This window comes from Stenella coeruleoalba, assembly GCF_951394435.1.
Source record: "Stenella coeruleoalba genome assembly, chromosome: 1".
Taxonomy (NCBI): domain Eukaryota; kingdom Metazoa; phylum Chordata; class Mammalia; order Artiodactyla; family Delphinidae; genus Stenella; species Stenella coeruleoalba.
The window spans coordinates 75,902,274-75,925,540 of record NC_137169.1 but is presented as its reverse complement, the minus strand read 5'-3'; the positions used below and the strand labels follow the sequence as shown (position 1 = coordinate 75,925,540).

The 23,267-nt window shown below is 35.4% G+C and overlaps 1 protein-coding gene across 2 annotated transcripts in view; it reads right to left on the bottom strand.

Moving 5' to 3' along the window:
* The window catches only part of SH3GLB1 (SH3 domain containing GRB2 like, endophilin B1), a 39,294-nt gene extending 18,269 nt beyond the window's left edge, over nt 1-21,025 (bottom strand). Inside the window, exons 1-6 of one of the 2 annotated variants that reach the window (XM_079929103.1) lie at nt 20,052-21,025; nt 10,840-10,981; nt 8,024-8,152; nt 5,740-5,873; nt 4,199-4,291; nt 624-710 (exon numbers count right to left, since the gene is read on the bottom strand). In XM_079929103.1, coding sequence (XP_079785229.1) covers nt 624-710; nt 4,199-4,291; nt 5,740-5,873; nt 8,024-8,152; nt 10,840-10,981; nt 20,052-20,123 — 657 coding nt within the window. In that variant the 5' untranslated portion in view covers nt 20,124-21,025. The remainder of the gene's footprint in view (nt 1-623; nt 711-4,198; nt 4,292-5,739; nt 5,874-8,023; nt 8,153-10,839; nt 10,982-20,051) is intronic. The other variant, XM_079929102.1, reaches the window with a different exon arrangement.
* Between the last annotated feature and the right edge of the window lie 2,242 nt (nt 21,026-23,267).

The following is a 23,267-nucleotide window of genomic DNA, read 5'->3' as shown; positions in this document are numbered from 1 at the left end:
CAAGCTCAATAATATACAAAGGATATTACAGAATAACATTCTGTAACATTCTGTAACATTCCCAATTCAAAGCTATCACTATTCTGCAACTCTCCTAAGTGAATTAACACTGGACAGGCTTCCACACTACAGAAATACCTAAACTACTGGGGTTTGTCTTGGCCTGGAATTGCAGAAGAAATTAATTCTATGCTGAATTTGGGTGAAAATTAAGGTAAACACTGAAGGTACTGTGAAGCAAAGTAAATCTGTACATCTTATACATTTCTTTAAGTTAAGTAAACTTTGTTAATTTTTTTTGCCAACAGTGAAAATATGAAGTGCCAGCTAAATTAACATCTTTTATTATGTATAAAAGGCACTATATATTTATGTGTAGTATAAATACATGTAAATATTTATGTATTTGTGTATATATTCAGACTCTAATTTGGCACAGCTGAATTTGGCAATTAGAACACAATTTCTTTTCTTCAAGTTCCAATATTTCTTCAGCTAGTATTCTCTGTATTTTTTGTTAGACTAATGAATGCATGGCTTCAACTACTTTAAACTTTATATGTAGATAATAGCAAGAGAAGGCACTTTATTCAAGATGTAGAAAACACGGTAGGCCAACAAACCTTCAGCCATTTTACATGCAGGAAGTTGAGCATGTAAGAGAAATTTACCATAATGTTATCTCCTTCAAGGCGTGCTGAGTTTAGTTGCTTAAGTGCATAGGTAAGAGACAAAGAACACATTATACCAATGAACACAGTAAAACAAGTTACTTCTGCACACTAAAGAACACACAAACAAGTATTAAGAACCGATAAAATGGTCTTCTACTTAAAAAAAAAAATCCAGCTACGGAATTTCATATAATGGTACCTGTTCAATTTTTTCAAAAGACTGAATTTTCAAAGATAAAAAACATGGTTGATGCTTGATTTTAAATTAGAATTACTTAGGGAAAATGCATCACTTTAAAAACTGCCACAATTTCCTAAATTTTTATTAAATTTTTACCTATGAAAGCCATTCTGCCTACCCACAATTTCCCTATTCAAAGATCATTTCTATTTTATTAATGTATGATGCCTTCAACCATGTTCTCTTTCAATCAGTCTCACAGGTCTTAGCATACCCTGAAGAAATATATGAAAGGCATGTCAATCCTTGTATTTTTAATAAACTTTAAATTCTAATATATGTACATTTAAGTTAAGGTTATATGATGGTGCTATAAATTCACTCAGTTTGCAGATTAAAGACATAGACTGCTGTGGAAATGCTTAAGTGGGCAGAGGGACATACTTGTTATGTTACTTGAAAATGTATTTTCCATCATGTTTGGATACCCAAAAGTAACAGACGTCTAAACCTCTCAATATCAGAGAGCTTTGAAACCAGATGATTTTTTTCTTCCCATTAGCAACACTCTAAAATGATTTTTTAAAAAGTTTATATAGACTAAGTTAGGTTAAAAATGTCAGTGCCTTATAACTTAAATGCATAAGTTATATTTGTTTTTGCTTCTCTGATATAAGTTTTATACTATTTTCAAAGCTGTACTTTATTCATTGTAAAATATTCAGGGAGGTTTTCTCTTTTCTGCTCAATTGGTATATTTTTGAGAAATGTCTTTGATGCTGCTTTACCATTCTTCAACACATTAACTAATAAAACAGATTAGTAAAGTAGCAATATTGAATACAGGCAGAAATATTTTACTGGTATGGCAAAATCACCAAAAAATTCAATCTACTATAGCAGATTGTAAACTGAGGGCAGCAGAGATTTTGCACTATTTATATATGAACTCCTTCTCAGCAAAGCACCTTGTACAAAATTAGCATTCAGTAAATCTAGAATTTAAAAACAGGTCACAAGAAACTAGTGAACAAATTTTTAAAAAAGTGCTGACATGCACAGGTCCCAAATCTTACTTACAGAGGAACAACTAGTCACAAAACAATCCGAGGAAATTTACAAAGAAGTAAAATCAAAGAAAGTCTGAGGTTAGAGTAACCTCCTCAGCCACCAACTAGGAGCAGGAAATGTGTCAAAGAAGAAAAAAAAAGGAAAAACAAACTCCTAGTGGTTTCAATTTTTCTGTATTCTTCAAGTAAACGGAAGAGAAATACAGAGAAAAAAAATCACAAAATATAGGCATGCCTCAAGGCTTTATGTGATAACAAACTAAGAGGGCTTTTCCTTTCCAAAGTATTTCAGACTTACTGCTATAAAGTTTGAAGAAAAACAAGTTGGTTATCTAGAGGGAAAGAACACAACTAAAATCAGGAAATGTGAATTTTTGTCTAGACTAATATTTTTAATATTTGGCTACAGTTAAATTTTGTTTAATGCAATATATAAATTCTAGAAAAGCTGTGTACAAACGTAATTGTTGAAAAATTCATTTGTATAAACTTTTATTTTTAAATGTAAATTCTCATGGAAAAAATTTTGTCCTCAATAATACACAGCACAGAAAATCTGTCAACATCTTTTCTGGATATATCAAAAGGAATTATCTCTCAAAATTTGTCTACTATTATATTTGGTTCCTACACATTTTAATAGCAGTGGTAAAATAATTTAGAATACATAGGACCTGGTATACTGTTAAATTTATGAACTCTCTGGCACTTTTCCAAGTAAAATGTAGACTATCATTATTCTGTAATAGTGTTTGTTAAAGAAAGTTTTGTATTCTTATTCCATAATCACTGGCCACATATAGACATTTCAAATAAAGATATTCTGTTCTAACATTTATTTCCAAATGATCCTTATTTAACATTTTTACTGATTATGAAATTTGTATCTTAAAAACCAATTCATATTTTGCTATATAAGTTTATTGTTAGCAACTTAGAAATTAATATCCTAATTTAGAGTCTCTTGCCATCTATGGTATTCATCTGTAAAGTTCTAATTCTGCAAAAAGCTTGTTTAGGGAAGTTAAGCCGTTCCTTATGATGATGTCATCATAAATTCTGAGGTGAACTAGCCAGTGATTTTGAAATTAATGTCTTGTCAAAGATAGCTCTTCTACAGCAGTTGCTAATACAGAATCTCCAAAAGGAGAACTGTCTAGAAGAAAATAATTTATTCTGCTCATATAAGGTGTTGGGTAATCTCATAAGACAACACTGTCCAACACCAAGTTACCAGTTTTAAATTTCACTCTAAACCAAGTCTCAACCTTTTCTTTCCCAAAACAAGAGAGCCACAATAGACTTCTACGAGCACCATGGTAATATGCTCCTAAGGCAATGATTCTTGACGATAGTAGTGGTAGTGAGTTGGGAACAGAAGGCAGTGGGAATGTGACGTCTCTTAACAACACATATCCCTTAGCTCAAGAATGAACTTGTTAGCTTCATCTAATAAATTCATACTTGTTTATATTGTACTATCTTAAAGGTGCTCCAATTCAAGCTGATTAATCTCTTCAAACTTTGGAAAAGAGATATAAACTATATAAATATTAGATTAAATCAGAAGCTTATAAATAAAATCTTTAAAGTTATTAAAGTTATATATATATCCTCACATATACATATATATAAAATCATTGAACTACTATATTTAATATATACCCACTTAGTCTTAAAAGACTACTCTGAGATTGATTTTTATAAAAAATATACCAGAACTAATTTATCCAAACAGGTTTCCTCCCCCTTCAAAATAGCCACCTGGGACTCCATGTTGCTGCTATCTGAATAGTTTTGGAACTACTCTTGGTGACAACTCCTTCGGTCAGTTTGAGTCCCATGTGGAAAGGGAGTCACATCTAATTTTTAAGCTACACATAAGCATTCTCAAACTTGATTCATTCTTATCTTAATTACTATCTGTTTTTCTATTTCAAATATAATAAATCTATTTCCAGAAGACTTATTTTCCATCACCGCTGAGGTTATTCAAAAAATATGACACAGCTTTAGGAGCTCTTATAATTTTTGTTTTTTAGCAACAAGTATATCACTAAAATAAGAATATTGCCTCCTGATATGACTACTTTTCACTGATTTGAATGTATTAAGTTCTGAAAAGTTTGTTTAAAAACACAAAAACAATACTCTAAAGTCATATTCTAGTCTTAATGATAGATTACAGCTTGCATGTTATATGAGTGAAACCTTTTACAAGTCTTAAAGTTATTAACCTCAAATACTCTTCTATTAAAAAAAACACTACTTACTGATGCTCTAGTTTCTGCAGCTTTTGCCTTTTTTAGTCTGGTTTTTGCAGCATCCAAATCCAGTCTCTTATTTTGTAATAGTTTCCTTTCTTTCTATAAATATAGGAAAGAAAAAAAAAGCCTAATGATGCTAAAAATCCAGTAAGAGCATACACATTTAAGGTATTATTCTCCATTAAATATATGAATCATCTGATAAAGATCTATGATTACAAAATTGGCTATAAAGTGACGATTCAGGCATCTGACTCCATTTTCTCACTATTTCCAATTTTAAAATGATAGAGACATTCTAGATATCTGGGAAAGATGGCAGGTGATGGCAGAAACAAAAGAATATTAGTTTTAATATTCTGTGATTTTGCCCTTCCAGGGAACATTTGGCAATATCTTCTTTGTTGTCACAATTGGGGTAGGGATGTTACTAGCATCTACTGGGTAGAAGCCAGGGACGCTGCTACACATCTTATAATGCAGTATAGCTCCCACAACAAAGAATTATTCAACAGATAATCTAGGAAGCGCCTATGGTGAAGAAGGTAGAGGGCCCAGGGCAAAGCTCCTTGAAACTCTGTGCCACAGCAACAAAAGCAACTCTATTACTACGAAAACAGAATTTCAAATTTATAGAATGAATAATGAACAAACATTAGTATGATATCTTAGAATTAGTACGATATCTTAGAATTCCTCACGGGAACATCAAGCTTCTTTATAACAGGTAAGTTTATAAGAATTCACTGTTTGCTTTATTAGTTCTTAGAATTCATATATTAAATATCATCCTATTGACAATCTAATATCTTTTCAATTGTATTTCAGCTTTGTGGTTTTTCCTTTGTCTCAGGCCAAACACTTTTTATTCACAAATTCATTGTAAACATATTGAGTTTCAATAATATTTTGTAATAAGAAATCTTCAAATTAAGTTTGAAGTAGTATTTACAATAAAGAGCCGTCTTGCAACAATCTTAGGAAAAAGATATTCACCTAGAACTCCACTCTCCATCACTTAAAAAACAAATTAAACCAAAAAAATAATAGATTAACAGATTAGGTTTGGGAAAGTGAAATTTTTTTCTTTATTTCAGCAATAAAACACAGCTGTGTGAAAAGAAGATAATAGACTTCTAGGGATACAAAAAGACAGAAAGGCTAATAGCCAGGAATATAGCTTCCAGTAATTGGGATTCTGGCTCCCAGTTTAAATGAACAGCTATATGGCTATACTGTGGTGATAAATTGTGCCGTATTTTAATAATCATTCCAGGAACTTCTCTATAGATTTTAGTGCTGGTAACGAACAAGAATGGATGTAAAGACACCTCAATAACACTACAGGGACACAAAAGTGGAGTCCGTATCATTAATAGTCCTTTATTTTGGTTAGTTTTGTGTTCTGCTGGAATATGCATCTAACTAGATTATTTAATTTTTCTAATCTGCTACATCTACAAAGTCATTAAGAGGGCAAATTATTCATTAAAAACTAAGTATATACCTAAATTATTTTACTAAAAAATGAACATTTTCCAACTCACAGCAATTGTTTTGTAATCTCCTTCTATAAAGTTTCTTAAAGGAGTGAGAAAATTTAAGGCTGATGTTTGAATCAGCTCTCTGTCTGCTGTTCCAATTCGTTTTTGTGTTTCTCCACATTTAATAAGGGCATTACCTGCAAAGGAAAAAAGTTTGGTTTTTTTTTTTTTTTTTTTTACCATTGTCTGGTAATGTCAGAAAATCATGTTAAGATAAATCAGCATTTGATCTGCCTTAAAGTCAGTTGTTACTTGTTTACTTAAGTAAAAATCAAATAAAATTAACTGTAGTTAAGGTAGTTTTATTTTGAAAGTAAATTTAAGATTATAAATATCAAAATGAAAATGACAAAGGTGAACTCCTTATCATAGCATAGTTTATTGTACCAACTCTACCAATGGGACAAAAGAGGAGAGATACACTAAGAAATACTTATGGTCACAGCTCAAATAGTGTAGATATATTTATAAAAGTATAATTCTTAAAATATTTTAATAAGTAGATAAAGTCAAAATTCTTTTGTTTCTGTATTTATACACTTACCTCGTGTCTATAAATAAGAGTATATATTTGTATCTTAAGTTAAAAAAAAAAAAAAACCTATGTTTTGCAGCACATATACCCTAATATTTAAATAGGACAAATTCAGTAGAAAATAGAGAAAAAGAAAGAGAACCACAAGATTGGTTCTACTTCCAGTTCTACCTCTAATAAGTTTTAGTTCTGTGGATCTTAATTCCTTCATTCTCAGATAAAATTAGATCTGATTGATAAGGAAGGTCATAATATAATGTAGTTAAGAGCTCAATTTCTGGATACAGATCTACATTTGAATTACTAGCTGTGGATGAACTATGTAACCTCTCTAAGACTCAGTTTCCCTGTCTTTACACAGAGATAATAGAATTTACAAGTAGGATATAAGTGAGGATTTACCAATACATATATTGTACAGTGTTTAGCCCAATTCCTGAAATATTCAATTACTAATTTATTACTAATACTAATCATCTATTACTAATACTATTATCAATTATTAATAAATAGATTCACAAAGCCCAATTCAAATAATCAGGGTACATTCAATGGAATTATTAGAAGTGCAAACAGATTAAGCAGGTTAAAAAGGAAAAAATTTAGAAGCTTTCTGAATGTTCATGCTCCACTAGGTCTTCAGCTTGGTGAAGGAAAGGGCTGGGTTTTCACGTACCTTTATGACCCCAGCATCTAACTGAGTCTGGCACAAGAAGGCAATAACAAATCTGATCGATATATAAAGTTTTTGTAAAATTTACAGTTAAAATTTAGAAGTCAAAGTATAGAAATTTTAAGCATTTTCAGACTTCTGAAAGAATTATATTTTGAAGAACACAATGTAATAGTTTCAAAGTTGTACAGCTATAAGCCAGTTAATGGATTAATAGCATTCGTTACACAGTACTTAGGTTATTTCCATCTGACATAAATACTACTAAAACTAAGTTAATTTAGTCCCAGAATTTATGTGCTATTTCATAAATCAGAACTATATACGTAGAAAATCACTTAATTTACCTATCATTTCATATCTAAATAAGGACAAATTTCTTGCAGAAGTCTTAATAAAAAGAATTATTAGCCATGAAAAACAGGAAAAAAGCTATAGAAATCTGAAATGGTCTTATGTTCTGAGAAAATTAGATTTGAGGGGTAATCATATATAACTGAGCTTCAGAGTTATACATTAAAAAAGTCACTACGGCAACTAAAAAAAGCTGGCATAACTGTGAAACGTAATAGAAAATTTAAAGTATATGAGGAAAATAGAAATAAAATGTCATCCAAACATCGAGAGATAACCATTGTTAACATTTTTGTGGTACTGACATTACTTGGGTAATAAAAGCACTAGTTCAAATACTTAGTATGTGCCAGGTACTTTATTATAGAAATAAATCCTCAAGAAACCTTACAAAAGAAAAATCAACTAGAAGAGACATATATAAACAGAGACTGCAATATATCACAAAAAGTACAACAGAGGTGCTGCAAGATTCAATGGGAATACCTATTTAGACATAAAAAGATGTGAATTCTCAGAATATATGCTTAAATATATTAAATACTAAGTTACACTGTATATATTTAGTGGTCACCTACATTTGTCACTGCATCCAAAATTTTAAGACAAAAAAATTGAATTTAAAATTGATTCTACTAATATTAGGTAAATGTTAATGATGTCTCTAAGTAGTAAAAATCTAAGAGTAAAGATATCTCTTAGCAGACCTTTTGCCTTTCACTTACCATAAGCTGTTCCAGGGCCAAACTCAGTCCCTGCATCAATCATATATTGTCCCAAAAGTTCTGGGTTGTTTATACGACTTGGAGCTTTTCTATCCAGTTTCTCATAAACAAATTCTTCTATCCTGGCATCTAGGAAAAAGGTTTAAAATTACCAATGATTTCAAAAAGCTAAGCTATTTGAAAGATTGTTTTGTTCCCCTACTAGACATTTATTACCTTGTAAAATAAACATGAAATTAGTATGCTTTCAAGTATATATCTTAATATATAATTTTTCATTTGCATGTTAAGAGTATTACATAACTCTAAGAAACTTATATTTTAAAAATCTGATAAAATATTTTGGCACAAAAATATTTAAAATAAAGTAAAACTATTATGAGTATTTTATAGGATTTTAAGTTCCAGCAAGGGTTGGTATTCCTTTAATATCTAGTGAAGTTGTCTTTGCCCCATTCATATACTGTCTAATTTTTAACTTTGAATATATGTACACAATTTTAAAATCAGGGATTTCCAGCTATAAAAATACGGATATAAGGTACCTAAGAAAAATCAAAGAGTCACATACTTCTGCCACTATTATTTTGATTTAGTTTGCTCATATGCTCAATCTCCCTCTTAGAGGCTAAATACTGGGAGTTTAAGGAATGGAACAATAGGATTTGGAATAGTCTACAGAGATCAGCAATATGATTCCTTGGCTTAATTTTATTTAATTATGTTTAAAGTATATAAATATCTGAGCACTCAAAAGATTTCATCATTAAAAATAAGTTTAAAATACAAAAGGTTAAAAGCAATAATAGGAATTAGCATAAATGAAAAGGAAAAAACATCTGTAAGATCTGAATAAACACTTGGTTATCATAATATTTAAGAAATTCACATTTACACTGCTGCCCAACAGTGAGATATTTCAGAGACAAATAAGAAAAAAGTCAAAGTTCCAGACTTTTCAGAAACAATGATTAAACATAAAATTACAATCCAAAAAGAATCTCAGTTAAATAGGGTTCCTTCTAAGCACCTCACATAACTCCTCCACAAGTGAAAGTGTCACACAGTACACTGAAAATTTCAAAAATAAGCTGAACCAGTAATAGAAACACTTCAGGAGTTGGCAAAAGTGCTAATTTTCATACATAAAACAGGCTGTTGGAACAATACTCGCTTTTGTGGTAGACTCTGGTGCAGCATCAGAAGAGTTTTTAAGCAGGAATTTAAAAACCTTTCAATTAGTTAAAATCAAAATGAGTCAGTTCAAAACATAGCCACTGAGAAGATATTAACTAAATTGCAGAACTTCATTTTCTGACCGTGAGAGTGATTCTTATCTTTGCCATCTATCTATTTGGTCAAAAATTTAAAGTTGAATCCCATGTTGATTTCATTCAGTTAAAAAAAATTGGTATATTTTAAATAAATGTTTCATTTCAATAGGGCATTAAAAGGTCATCATAAAATCTTAACAAAAAATGCAGGCAATTCTTCTATAATACAATGTATATTTGTGAAAAATCCTAGGATCTGAAAAATCATGCACTAAAAGTAACAGGGCTTACAGGAAAAAGAAGGTTAGGTCTGACTACTCAAAATCTGTGTAACTTTATAATGAGAGCATAAATAAAACACAAAAAAAATTCTGTTACTACTTTAGACTTAAAACACTAATGTAAAACTGTATTATATGAGCCATTGTAACTCCCTTCTACCGACATCATTCCCGTTTACCAGTTGAGTGTGAGCTTATTTGCCAATCACAAAAACATGTTGTAGAACAGACTATATTATTTAAGGAACTAAGGATAGAGCAAGAAACAAGAGGAAAAATGTCTACTACTTTCTTTTCTCTTTCTTTCTTTTTTTTTAAGATACCATGGTATATTATTTAAGTAGCCTTAAATGAATAAGAAATAACACATAGTGTCCAAAAACAACAGGCCTCACTCAAAGTGTAAAAGGACTATTTTAAAAAGTCACCACAATTTAACTAAAATAGCACAGTATTACTAATATTTTGTACAGTGCTTGAGGTTTACGTAATAGCAACAAAGTTTAAAGCTTGGAACTTTAAATTAGTAACAAAGTAAGTTTATGGCATTTCACAACATGGTCACAATAACACTGGGGAAAAGGGGAAGGAAAGCAGGCATTGTTATTGTTGTTTTTGTCCTTCAGTTTTGATCTGTAAAACTCAGGGTGTCAACACACCTGGTTCTAGTTCAAGTTCCACTTCTAATTAGCTATGCTACACTGAACAAAATGCTAACTTGTGAGTTTCAATTAAAACAATTATTATGCACCTTATTTGCCACCTTATTGACTTAGGTGATCTGAAAAGCTTTATGATGCTGTCTGAAAATCAAACGGAATAATTTATGTAAAAATGTAAAACTTAACATAAACATAAATAGTTGGTAACTACTTAAGTTTCTATATAATTTTTCCTTAATTACTAGGGACAATTCTTCCCTGGATGAGAAAGGAAGATTAATTTATCTACACAGGCTTTCATAACTTTTAAAATTCAAACTCACTGCCTGAAATTGAGTTTTCAAGAGGATTCTACAGAGGCCTGAAAAATGTTACTTGTCAGTTTGTTAGAGTAGAGGGTATACAATGACGTGTTTATCACCCTCTTCTTCACCAAAAGTACACACACAAAATAATTATAGACCCCAAAGCCATAACCAAAAAATGTTTTCCAAGAGCCATTAAAACTTTTTTAAAAAAACATTAAAAAAAAAACCTATTAACAGTACTTTTTAATAAAATTAGTCAATAATGGAGACAAAAGGTAAAAAATTTCTTACTTGGATTTGGCTGCAATAACACTTCAGTTTGTTTCATTATTTTTTCTGTCCATATTTTGGTACATTCAGCTTTGCTAAGGAGGTTCTCTAAGTGAGCATCCAATTCTGTCTTCTCTGCCTGGCCAAGCTTTTCTTCTGTGAACTGTTATTGATTATACAGTTAAAAAAAAAAAGTTAAATATACCCCCAACACATTTTAGGAATCTGTATTAAAAAGAAAACTCAAATCCAAACAATCCCGGGCATACAAATAATTGTCTGTAAACTGTTGTATATGAATGCTCCTTTTTGCCCCTCTGGTAATTTATCCATACCTCTTTTGTGGCACTTAGGATAATCCTATTCCATAGTTAACACATATCCTTAGTTCTGCTGAAATGTATGGTGTGAATGCTATAGAAAATCTAGCATACTGTCCTGTATATAAAGTATATAAATATTTCTTACATTATAAAGGTAGGATAACATAGTGGTAAGGAGTAAAATTTTGAGCCAGCTGGATCTGAATTCAAATCCTGACTGCACTCCTAACTGTGTGACCTGAGCAAGCTTTTGAATATTTTTTCCTTAGGTATCTTCCATCGCAAAAGAGAGACAATATATATATTACGGTGTTTTAAGAATTAAGTAAGGGTATGTATGTAAATCGCTTTGTTCAGTGCCTGATAATTATTATTTTGAATTTAAAAAGGGCTATTTATGTTTAATGTGGCTTTGTATCATTGGCACTTTAATCACACCTAGTGAGATAAGCTTTTATGGGATGTTTTGGGAAACTATCATTTAAGTTGTTTCTTCAAAATATGTTCCAGCAATTGATTTATGGACTAACTTTTGGAACATATCCTATTCATACTACTGAGGCATCTTTTAAAGATCATAAATGTAGTTAAATATACTCACAACGTATCAGTTTTTATTATCCTTAGTGGTTTTTGAGGAAAGGCAGCATTGCCCATACAATAACAAAGAGGTAAAAGTATTTCTGTGTAGATTTTATAGAGACTTCTGGACACTTTTAATTAAATACTAGAAGCAATGACTCAGGCTGTTTATCATGCATAATTTTCCTCTAGAATATGTGGTTTCCCATCATAACACAGGTATATCACTAGCACTAATTCTATACTCATTAGTCATGACTTATTTCTGGATAACAAAATAGAATGTTCACCTTTAAAATATCTTCTGCAGCTCCATTTTTCTGAACTTTATTATCTGTTTCTTTCAGCATCCTTCTTGGTCTAATACTTTCAATTGATTATCAGTTAGCACTTACAGCTTTTAGAATGTTTTTCTTAGACTTCTGGTACACCGCCACTAAAGGTTTTATTCAAGGCCTAGAAATAGCTTCAATAGCTTTTGTAAAGCTTTAGGTCTTTTAAAGACTGGCCTGTAGCCAAACCCTGACCCAATGGGTGGAACTGAGAATAGTAGTTCCAAAGCTATTGCCTAAGCCTGTAAACTTGCAGTGTACTGTAACCAACGATAGGAGAGGCATTGGGAAAAAGATCAAAACTCTGACCCCAAGGTCAGCTGGGTAACTATGCAATCTAATTCTTAAGAGAGAATGCTGATATTCTTTACAGATCCCTGAAGATTCTAAGCTGTAGACCTGCCAAAGGTATACATTAGAATTTTAGAGGTTCCAAGTCTAACCTCCCCTGGTTAAATAGATTATTTCCCAGATAATGCGAGTAGTTCACCCAAGTGAGTATTATCTATAAAGGATGATCTACCAGTAGAGAAAAATTCTCCACTTAGCTCCTTAGTAAGCATCTATTTTGTTTGTTCATTCCATTCATTACTTCAACAAATATTTATTAAGCACCTACATATGTGCTAGGCATTATTCTAAGCACATGGATTTCAGAAGCCAAAAAACAAACAAGGTTTCTGCTCTAAGGAAGCTTACATATTAATGGAGAAGACAGACAACAAACAAGTAATTTGACAATAAGGATACAAAGATAAAAAGATGGTGGACAGAGGACTAACACAGATGGTCCTATTGTTTCTTGATCCAGTGACTGAATGATTAACTGAGTGAATTTATGGAACCCTTAAGTATGAGTGAGATAGTTTGATTATAGAAAGCCTGTTCAGAAAATAGCAGTTCTGTAGGAAGAACCACATGAGCAATTTATTTAAGTACCAGTAATAAATTCTGATGTTTACTTGCATTTTCTGAGAGTAAAAAACAATTGCTGTGCATTTTGTATCATGTACTCAAAAACATCTTGTTATACAGGTAAGAATCATAAATTTAGTGATGAAGAAATTGAGGCTCAGGATGGTTTAAAATTTTGCCCTAAGATGTCAGTGCTGGGATTCAATCTTGTATCTGTTTGAATCATAGTCTTATTATATACTATGCTACCCTTCCAGTAAAATACTTGCTGATTTCAAGCAATTAATATTTTCTATCACCATTACCTAAACACACCTTGTGCTTCTCTGTCCCTCTTTCTTTGTTCATAGCACTCTGGTGAGCTGTATCCTATAGCCCACCTCTGCTTCCTACCTGATATTCAATCATCATCAAATTAAGGATAATAACTTCAATCCTATCTAAAATAAACAATAAAAGGGTGGGAGGGGACATAAGAACATTGCTAATGTTATATATTTAAGTTGAAATCATATATTTAAATTTTATTATTTCAATGTGTAATTGTAAAAGATATATTTCCCATGATTTTATCACTATGGGGATTTAAAAATTTTTTCCATTGTTAATCACAAGGTATGATATATTAGGTTAACAAACTAGTACAACACTTAATGCATAAATCTTCCTCTAAAACATTTTTAAGCATACACCAACTACAGAAATGATGAGTTATATCAACTAAATTAAGGAGAAGTATTAATCAAAGATATTTGTGGAGAATACATACTTTTTCTTCAACTGCATGTGAGATATATATTTAGCATATGACATGGTTCTTGCCCTCAAGGATTTTATGATCTTAACAATATTGCTTAAACACAAACATAAAATTATGATATCTTTGTCAGAAGAACAAAAGACTTATTCTTTCTTTAAAAAAAAAGACCCCTTTCCTAATTGCCAAAAATTTTAAATTTTACCCTAAAAATTTTAGTTTTCAACATCTTTAAGTCCAAAATCATTACTGACTTTGTAGTCAATTAGTGCTGATAGTTGTTCATTATAAACTACATTTGATTTTAAGCATATATATACATATATTTTTTTTCTTTTTGCGGTACGCGGGCCTCTCACTGTTGTGGCCTCTCCGGCTGTGGAGCACAGGCTCCAGACGCACAGGCTCAGCGGCCTCGGCTCACGGGCCTAGCTGCTCCGCGGCATGTGGGATCTTCCCAGACCAGGGCACAAACCCACGTCCCCTGCATCGGCAGGCGGACTCTCAATCACTGCGCCACCAGGGAAGCCCTTAAGCATGTATTTTAATGCATGTATAGCACTACCATTTAATAATTAAAAACTTCTGTGAAAACAAGCTACGATGAATGTCAGAATGCAAAAAAGTCATAAAAATCCAAACCCAATGTTCTCTAAAGTGTAATTTGATGTACTATTCTTTCATAATATTTCATTAGTAACCCAGTAAAATGACCTGAGAAAAGAAAGGTTAATCCACTCTTTATATATTTTCTCTAAACATTGCTTTAAGAAAAAGATTGTCTTTGAGTCAGCCACATTATGCCAGGCCCTGCAATCCTTCCTTTACTACAGGATAGACATGCAGGCTACAGTATGAAATAAGAAGCCTGGATTCCATGCCCTGATTTACTAGAGAGAATAAAGGACTACAAGTAAAAAGTCTGTGTGATCAAAGACATCTATTTAATATAAACTCTAACCATCAATTCTTTGATTGGGTAAAGTAATAGTTTAAAAGTATTCTAAACTTCTTTGGGGCAAACGTATAACACAAACTCTGAATATATTAGTAAACTGTAAAGTAGATTCTCCTCAACTGGTTCTCAATTTTGGCTGCTCTTTGGAATTGGGGGAGCTTTCAAAAATATTGATGCTGAATCCAATTCCAAGGATTCTAATTTAACTGGACTGAGGTGCAAGCTGTAAAGATTCCTTGGGTAATTTTAAGTGTAGCTAAGACTGAGAACTACTGTTCTAAGCTCATACACAATTATTTTAATATCAGGTTAACAAAACATGTTCTATCTAGTTGTTTACTAAATTAATGCCAACAGCACCAAAGGATGTGAACACAGTTTTGGGTAACACTAAAGGTGAAGAGTTTTTACAGAATGAGAAAATGTATGGCCTTTGAATGGGATATATTTATTAGAATTTCAGAGACATGGTGAAGTTACTGCAATTTAAATTCTATAAAAGAAATGGAATTTCAGGAGGACCTGAGAGTGAGTGGAATTGCATCCAGACAGGATCCGACAGGAGCTGGTGGAGGCCAGCATCATAATTCATCTTTACATCTCCAGCTTAGATACACTATTGTGCTTGTTAAATTAAATGGGAAATAAAGGCCAAACCTGCAACTAAAGTTTAAAGACCTCTTCCCCCTCAGAAAATAGCTGGTGTTCATGAAGTTCATAGTGTAACTTTAGTAGTCAGTTCAAAGAAAATGTTAGAAAATTAAAATGAACCCCCTTCCCCCAGTAATATAGTTTGAAAATATTTTTTTAGAGACTATATATCATTTTAACAATGGTGAGCAAAGTTTTGCTTCAATATCAATTCTGAATTAAAAATGCGCCCACTTGAAAGATTTATCAAATGAAGAACAGTAATTCACAAAATGGCTACTTACTACAAAGAATATTTAATTATGATAAATTGAGAGTAGATTATGAAGTCCTTGAGGGCAGCAACTGGCTCTCATTCATTTTTGTATCCTTCAATACCAAGCACCTAGGAGGTACTCAATAAATATAGGTTCAATTAATGAGTCTGTTTCAGACTAGCATTAATCAACTTCAAGGTCAGCAGATATAATGTCAGAAAAATACTAATAAAAATAATTATTTAACACGCTAAATGATTCAAAGAGTAAACTTTGCATACGGATACTACTTTCTTGGCTAAAATGACATAAAAATTAAAACAAAAACCAAACAGAAAACCATATTGGATATTGTGAGAGGGGAATAAGAAAGAGAGTTGGGGACTTCCCTGGTGCCACAGTGGTAGAGAATCCGCCTGCCAATGCAGGGGACATGGGTTCGAGCCCTGGTCTGGGAAGATCTCACGTGCCTTGTAGCAACTAAGCTGTGCGCCACAACTTCTGAGCCTGTGCTCTAGAGCCCACAGGCCACAACTACTGAAGCCCATGTGCCGAGAGCCCGTGCTCCACAACAAGAGAAGCCACCGCAGTGAGAAGCCTGCGCACTGCAAGGAAGAGTAGCTCCCACTCGCTGCAACTAGAGGAAGCCCACGCGCAGCGACAAAGACCCAAAACAGCCATAAATAAATAAATAAATAATAAATTTATTAAAAAAGAGTTGATTCCTTTAGACATACAATCTTATTAATGATGCGAAAGCCACAGAGTGACAGAATTTCAGAGTTCTAAGAGACCTTACATAATAATTCATTACAAGAAAAATGCCACATGATCATACAAAATTGAGAAATGACACAGGAATGGACATAGGAATTCACATCAAGATTCTGTGGTCTGAGATGGACTTGAAGTTATATCTTGAGGTAAGGAAAGGCCACAGAAAGGGAGCAGAGAGCATTCAAGATGAGTTTAACTGTTTGAACAAAAATCTAGAGTTAGAAAAGTACAAGATATTTTTGAAATTAAAAAATAATTTGATAGGAATACAGTATTTATATATGAGTAAGAGAAAAGACAAGGCTGGAAGGGAGTATTTAATTCTCAATTAAGGAATCAGGACTGAAAAGGTAGGATTTGTATGGTTTTTAAGACATTAATAAAGTCAACAATTTATCAAGGATATATTACCTGATCCTTTTGTGTTCTACTGAAGGCATCACGAACAACAAAAACACCCAAATGGATTGTTAGGGAATGAATACTCCTATTCATTTATACATTTTACCTTAATATTCTTTTTAAAGTACCGAGGTATATAAACACATTTTAGAAGACTGAGAGTGGAGTGTAATGGGACACATTTATATGATTTAGTAGTTTGATTTTACTTTTTTTTAAAACAGGGAACATGTTTAATTTTTAAGTAAAATGAAAAAAATGTATAGCAGCTGTCTAACCAGAGTGGCCTATTCCTTAAGGTATAATTTGATTTGAATAGAATTATTTAGAAATATCAAAGCTAAATTCCATTCCTACTGTTTTTATTGCTTATAATGAGTAACTGGCATAGCTCTTACACTATTCTTAGCATGAAACTTGGCACTTTGGCACTACACTGATGTCAACTCAATTTAGAGTAGGAACTCAGTTATCGACTAAATACAGAGATGAGAAAGTGGTGTTCTGTTGAAAATTACCACACAGCATTCCAAATTTCACATTACATTTTGGAACCATCCTTTTTTTCCTTACATATTTTATTTTAAAGAATTGTGGGGACTTCCCTGGTGCCACAGTGGTTAAGAATCTGCCTGTCAATGCAGGGGACATGGGTTCGAGCCTTGGTCTGGGAAGATCCCACATGCCGCAGAGCAATTAAGCCTGTGCGCCACAACTACTGCCTGTGAGCCACAACTACGGAGCCCGCGTGCCACAACTACTGAAGCCTGCGCGCCTAGAGTCCATGCTCCGCAACAAGAGAAGCCACCGCAATGAGAAGCCCCTGCTTGCCGCAACTAGAGAAAGCCCGGGCGCAGCAACGAAGACCCAATGCAGCCAAAAATAAAATAAAACAAATAAACTTATTAAAAAAATTGTGGAAAATGTCAAACATAAACAAAAGTATAATAGTATAATAAAACCTCATGAACCCATAACCCAGCATCGGCAAGTATCAACCTTCTGCCAATGCTGTTTCAACTACCCATCTTTATTTCTTCTAAAATATTTTAAAGCAATTCTCAGACATGATATAGTTTATACATAAATATTTCAAAATGTACCTCTAACAGATACAGATGTAATATAAAAAGTCACATTAAAGAGCCTGTTCATCCTGAAATTTTTCCCTTCTTAGTAAATGGCTCAAGCCAAAACCTCACAGTCATCCTTGACTCATCTTTCTCTCATACTCCAGAGCCAATATGACATGCAATACTGGTTAGATTCTGAACCTCCCCTGCTATGCTATCATTATTTAAGTCATAACACCTTTTGCCTGTCCTATGGCCACAGCTCCCTAACTGGTCTCCCTAGCACCCCCGTAACCTCAGATTCTGCACTTGTTGCCTCTGCCTGAAATGCTTTCCCTCCAAAAAAAAACTGGGAACTGTCACTTCCTTGAGGTCTTTTCGAATTTGATCCTATTAGAAAGGCTTGCCCTTACCATCATGTCTATACAACATGGCAACAACCATCACCCCTGCCCTTAACCTATCCCCTTTGGCCATCTTCTCCATCACCACCTGATGTATTTACTATTTTGTCTTATCCTGTTAGATTGTAAGCTTCAGGAGGGCACTGTGTTGATTTTATTCACTTTTGTATCACTTTGTATCACTAGTGTCCAAAATTGTAGTGACACACAGACATGGAGTAGGCACTTAAGTATTTAAGACTGAAAATTATTTGATAACTAACAGATTATAATTTTAAAACTTTTTCCTACAGAATTTGAAACAATAATTGAAATTCATTTGGGAGGTACATCTTGAGAGCTCTGTCTCAAGATTTTTTAAATCAAGTCTATCAATTATTTAAATCAATTTGTAATATATGTGTCCTATTTAAGCAGTGCGGATTATGCACGTTGAAAACATATCTAGATGTTTGTATGTATGTATGTATTTATTTTTATTTATTTACTTATGGCCCTGCGGCGTGGCATGCGGGATCTTAGTTCCCCCACCAGGGATCTAACCCCAGCAGTGCAAGCCAGGAGTCTTAACCACTGGACCACGAGGTAAGTCCCTCTAGCTGTATTTAAAAGAGTGGCATTACTTAGTGTCAAATCTGCATTCAGCATCTAGAATCACATGGAATCAGCACTAAAACAACACCAAAGCTCACGATATAGACAGCCATTATCTTGCTCTAGTTCTATGATTCTTTGCCAAAAATAGTGCAATGTAAGATCAATCAACTATGCCAATAAAACCGGGGTAAAGGAGATAAGGAAAGCAGTGATGCAATACAAATGATTTACTTCAGTATCAATTTGGTATGTTATATTAGAAAACTATTTTTGTTTTCTCTTTACAAAAGAGAATATTGTTGCTACTATGTCTATGTCATCAACTTAAACACCAGACTGTTTACAACCCATGTTGTGGTGAAATTTACATCTGTTCGTAGATTTAACTGAGTTGGCATAATGTGGGTGATGACTGTAGAAAACTGTCCAAGTTCCCTAGTACTGACACTTCCTTGATTTCTGAATACCGCGAGACGGTCAACTTTTCCCCTTAAAGTGTATTTGAAAAATGTCCCTGTGACTATAAGCACAACATGAATCTTCCCTTTCTCTCGCACTGCTCTACTGTCAGTGCTTCCCATTTCGAAAATGAGTGGGAACCCCCCTAACTCAGTGGCCCTGGCAAAGTCTGGACGCCAACTGGGGATCTCCATTTCTCCCGCGGACTGCCAAGTCCAGGGACCGGACGGGGTGAGAGAGGACTGCAGGGAACTGTGCTGGCAGCTCTCTGGATTGAGGGGCAAGGAAAGGAAACTTCCTTCTTGGACTCGGCGAGGAGAGTGAGAAAGACGAAATGAAAGGGTGGGGGTGGTTCAAGAACGGTCTCTGTTACGCCGCGGACTCGCAAGGCCTCCGCCAGCCCCGGGAGGGAGGTCACACGAGCACCGGCGTCGTGAGGTCAGAAAGGCGGGTGGTGCTGTGCCTCGGCCCGAAGCCAAAATCAAGGCGACCTCCAGAGGAGGGAGGAAGCTCCGGGCCCCGTCCCCACTCCGCCTCGCTTCCCCGGGAGCGGCGGCTGGGCAGGAGCGGGGAGGAAAACGGCCGCCGGGCCCAGAGGGGCACCAGGCCGCGCCCATCACCCGGGCCTCCGGCCGCAGCAGGCCCGCCGGGCGGTCGGCGAAGCCCGGTGCGGAGGGCGCGGCCGCCTCGGGCGAACCCTCCCTGGCCCCTTCGGGAGTCGCCACCCCTTCTTCCCGCCGCGGTACCTGAACTGCACGACTGAGGAAGGTGCCCGCGTCGGCCGCCAGCTTCTTCACGTTGAAGTCCATGATGTTCATTCTGGGAGGAAGCCGGGCGGAGCTGCCGGCTGACCTAGCGGGGAGGCTGAGGCGCCGCGGCCGGGCTGGGGCGCCGGGCGAGTGGCGGGGTCAGACGTGGTAGGTGGAGGGAGGCGGCGCCAGTCCCGCCGCCGCAGCTGTCGTTTCCGTGAAGGGGGAGAGAGAGGGTGGGGCGAGGGGAGAGAACTAGCGCCTCGGAGCCGGCCGCGCGCCCAGGCGGCGGCGGCGGCGGCGGCGGCGGCGGCGGCCGAGACACAGGGCCTGTCCTACCGGGAGTGCTGCCACTAACGTCGGCAGGGGCCGCGGTGGGCTTGCAGAGGACTGCCGGGCAACTCGGCCGTGAAAGTCCGGGTCCCGAACGGAGAAAAAGAGCGCGGGCCGCGGGGCGGAGCCTTTGTAGAGGTTATCGCGGGAACAGCGACCTCTTCAGGATCGCCGCGGGGCGCGCCGGGAGCTTGGCCAGTTCCGCCTCGGGGAGGGTCGTGTTCGTTGTCAGGTGCGCGCCGCTGGGCGGCTGAGGCGCTGCGGTTTGCAATTAAGCCCCTGAGAACCAAGAGCAGAGGCAACCCAAATCCCCCCTTTTTGTTTTAAGTGAAAATGTGGAAGTTGTAGCATAAAATTACAGTATCTGTGAAATTAGAACCAGCAGCTCCCTGTCATCTTGTAGCACCCGCGCCCCGCTGGTCCCTGACGCCTGGATGGCACTTGGCGAACGTTTGCAGTATGGGGTCGAATTTAATGTCCCCACCGAGCCTGTTGTTCATTCATTCAGCATTATTGAGTATCTGCCGTGTACCAGGATTGAATCATGTGCTGGAGATACCACGCTGAACAAGACTGTCCCTGCCCTCAGGAAGCTCTCAGTTCGGTTACTTGACAACCTTCAGAGACACCCTCTTCCCCCTGCTCCAGTTTTGTTTCTATTTGCTGCCACAAGGATTTTGTGACTGCCTAACGTGCTGGATTACAAGATCAACACTAGGTGCATACTTGGTGCGAAATACGGTGCCCAGGACACCAAGTGCCGGGTGGAGAACGTATAAGATGGTGAGTGAGATAGAATAACCCTTAACTATTCAGCGAGGCGAATTTTAATAACTAATGAAAATATGATGTGAATTTTAATAACTAATGAGAATATGATGTGAAATCTGTTCAAAACCCGGTAATTCCAAATGGCTTCTAAAGCAGTCTTCAGGATACAGCCTATGCTTGAACTAATTTAAAACAGGTGCAAGAACGGAGGGAGAGACATTAGTATTTCAAGAGTAAAAAAAAGCTCTATGTATTTTTTGTCTCTGTGCCTTTGTGTTACCATAGGACTGGAAAAATGCAGGCCCGGCAGGCAATGAAATGAGCTCACATTCATGCTTCAGTGTTGTACTGAAACAGCGGTCACAGCAGTAGGAGCTATGTTAAAGGCACAAAGATTAGTTCCTAAGGGTATTATAAGGAACAGCAGATAACATAAATATTTGTGTTCTTTGTGGTGGTGACAAAAGAAGCAACCATTTCTTTCTAAGGTAACTACGAAAGAAAGAGTCGACTCCATCTTTCTTCTCGTTTTTCCAGAAATATGGAAAAGGAAATATGTAATCAGGAATTTGTTCTTTACTGTCCATTTTAGATTTTTATGTGGAAAACATTTTATCTCCAGATGTCTGTCTTCACAAGTATATTTGTCATAATCTATGTCTGTTTCTACGAAAGGAACACAACAGTGCCTTCACCATTAGAGGAAAAAACTCTGGATCCTCTTCCTCAAACTTGTAGATCTCCTGACTTGAAAAAAAAATCTTCACTTGTTCCTGTTGAGCCCTCTATAGCTATAATACTGATTCTTTCGTTTCACTGACAAATTCATAAGACTAGTGTGTTGTCTCTATTTCCTTACCATCTTAGAATTTCCTGCCTAGTTCCATGCAGTTGATTTCCACTTCTGTAACTATACCTAAACAGCATTCCTGAGGTTGCCAGTTATCTTCCTGATAAATCAAACGGCCTTTTCTCAGACTTCCACAGTGACTCTACCCAGCTCCTTCCCACAACACACCTCTTTCCAGGGCCTTATTGTTTCCTGGTTTCCCTGCTACCTTCTGGACTTTCTCATTCTATTTTGCTGGCACTTCTGATGACTTTACTGTAAGTATTCCTTAAAGCTCAATGTTTAGTACTTATTTATTGTTGTTGTTTTCTTTGATTAGTTTCTTAATTGAAACTTCAGTTATACTACTTCATTCTTTCATTCATTCATTTAGTAAATATTTTTTGAACATCTGTGTGCCACATGGCATTGTTCTTATGACTAGGAATATAGCAGGCAACAAGACAGACAGCGCTTGCTCTCATGGGAGTTTATAACTAATCCCGTAAAACAGAAATTGAATAAGTAGTCATAAGTATGATAAAATGCCTAGGGGAGTTCAGAGTGCTCTTAAATGTTCACCTCCAGCCTGTACCTAGTAACCTGAATTTTAATTTGGAGGCTTGGTCTTTCTGTAAGTGTTCCAGATCACCTTTTAAGGCTTTCTTTTTCTGTCCGCCATACTAACTTCTTATTCCAATAGTTCAAGGTATTAGGAAAGCAGTCTTTTAAAGTTCATATAAAGTGCTGAATATCTGAAATTATCCCCGAAGTTTTTAGCTTAAAAAATAAACAAAATTTTTAGTAGTATATATTTTAATGGGTTTTTTTTGTAGTGGCTGACAAAGTGTTCATTACCTTATGTTTAGACCAATGACATCGAAAGTGGAGGTATGTATACTTCATGGGTGTGCAAGATGATGCACTGGGGCACATAAAGATATATTAGAAGTTTGGCTTGCGTTTACTTTTATCTAATAAATAGAAAAATTTGTTTCATTAATTTTTTAAAAATACGGATTGACACTGGTCTCCCCACCTTGTGTTTATCAGATAGACACACATCACAAACAAACAGTAAATGAAGTATCCTAAGGGAAGAGTTGGAATTCCACAACTTGGAAGAGTTGAAATTAGTACTTTACTTTGATTATGTGCTTCAGCATATGGTTACATAATACATTGTGACTGGTTCCATGTCTTTGTAGATTATATTATCTATCTAGCTTTAACTGAATAAAACTTCACAGTAATGGACAGGTAGCCTAAAGAGTTTTCCC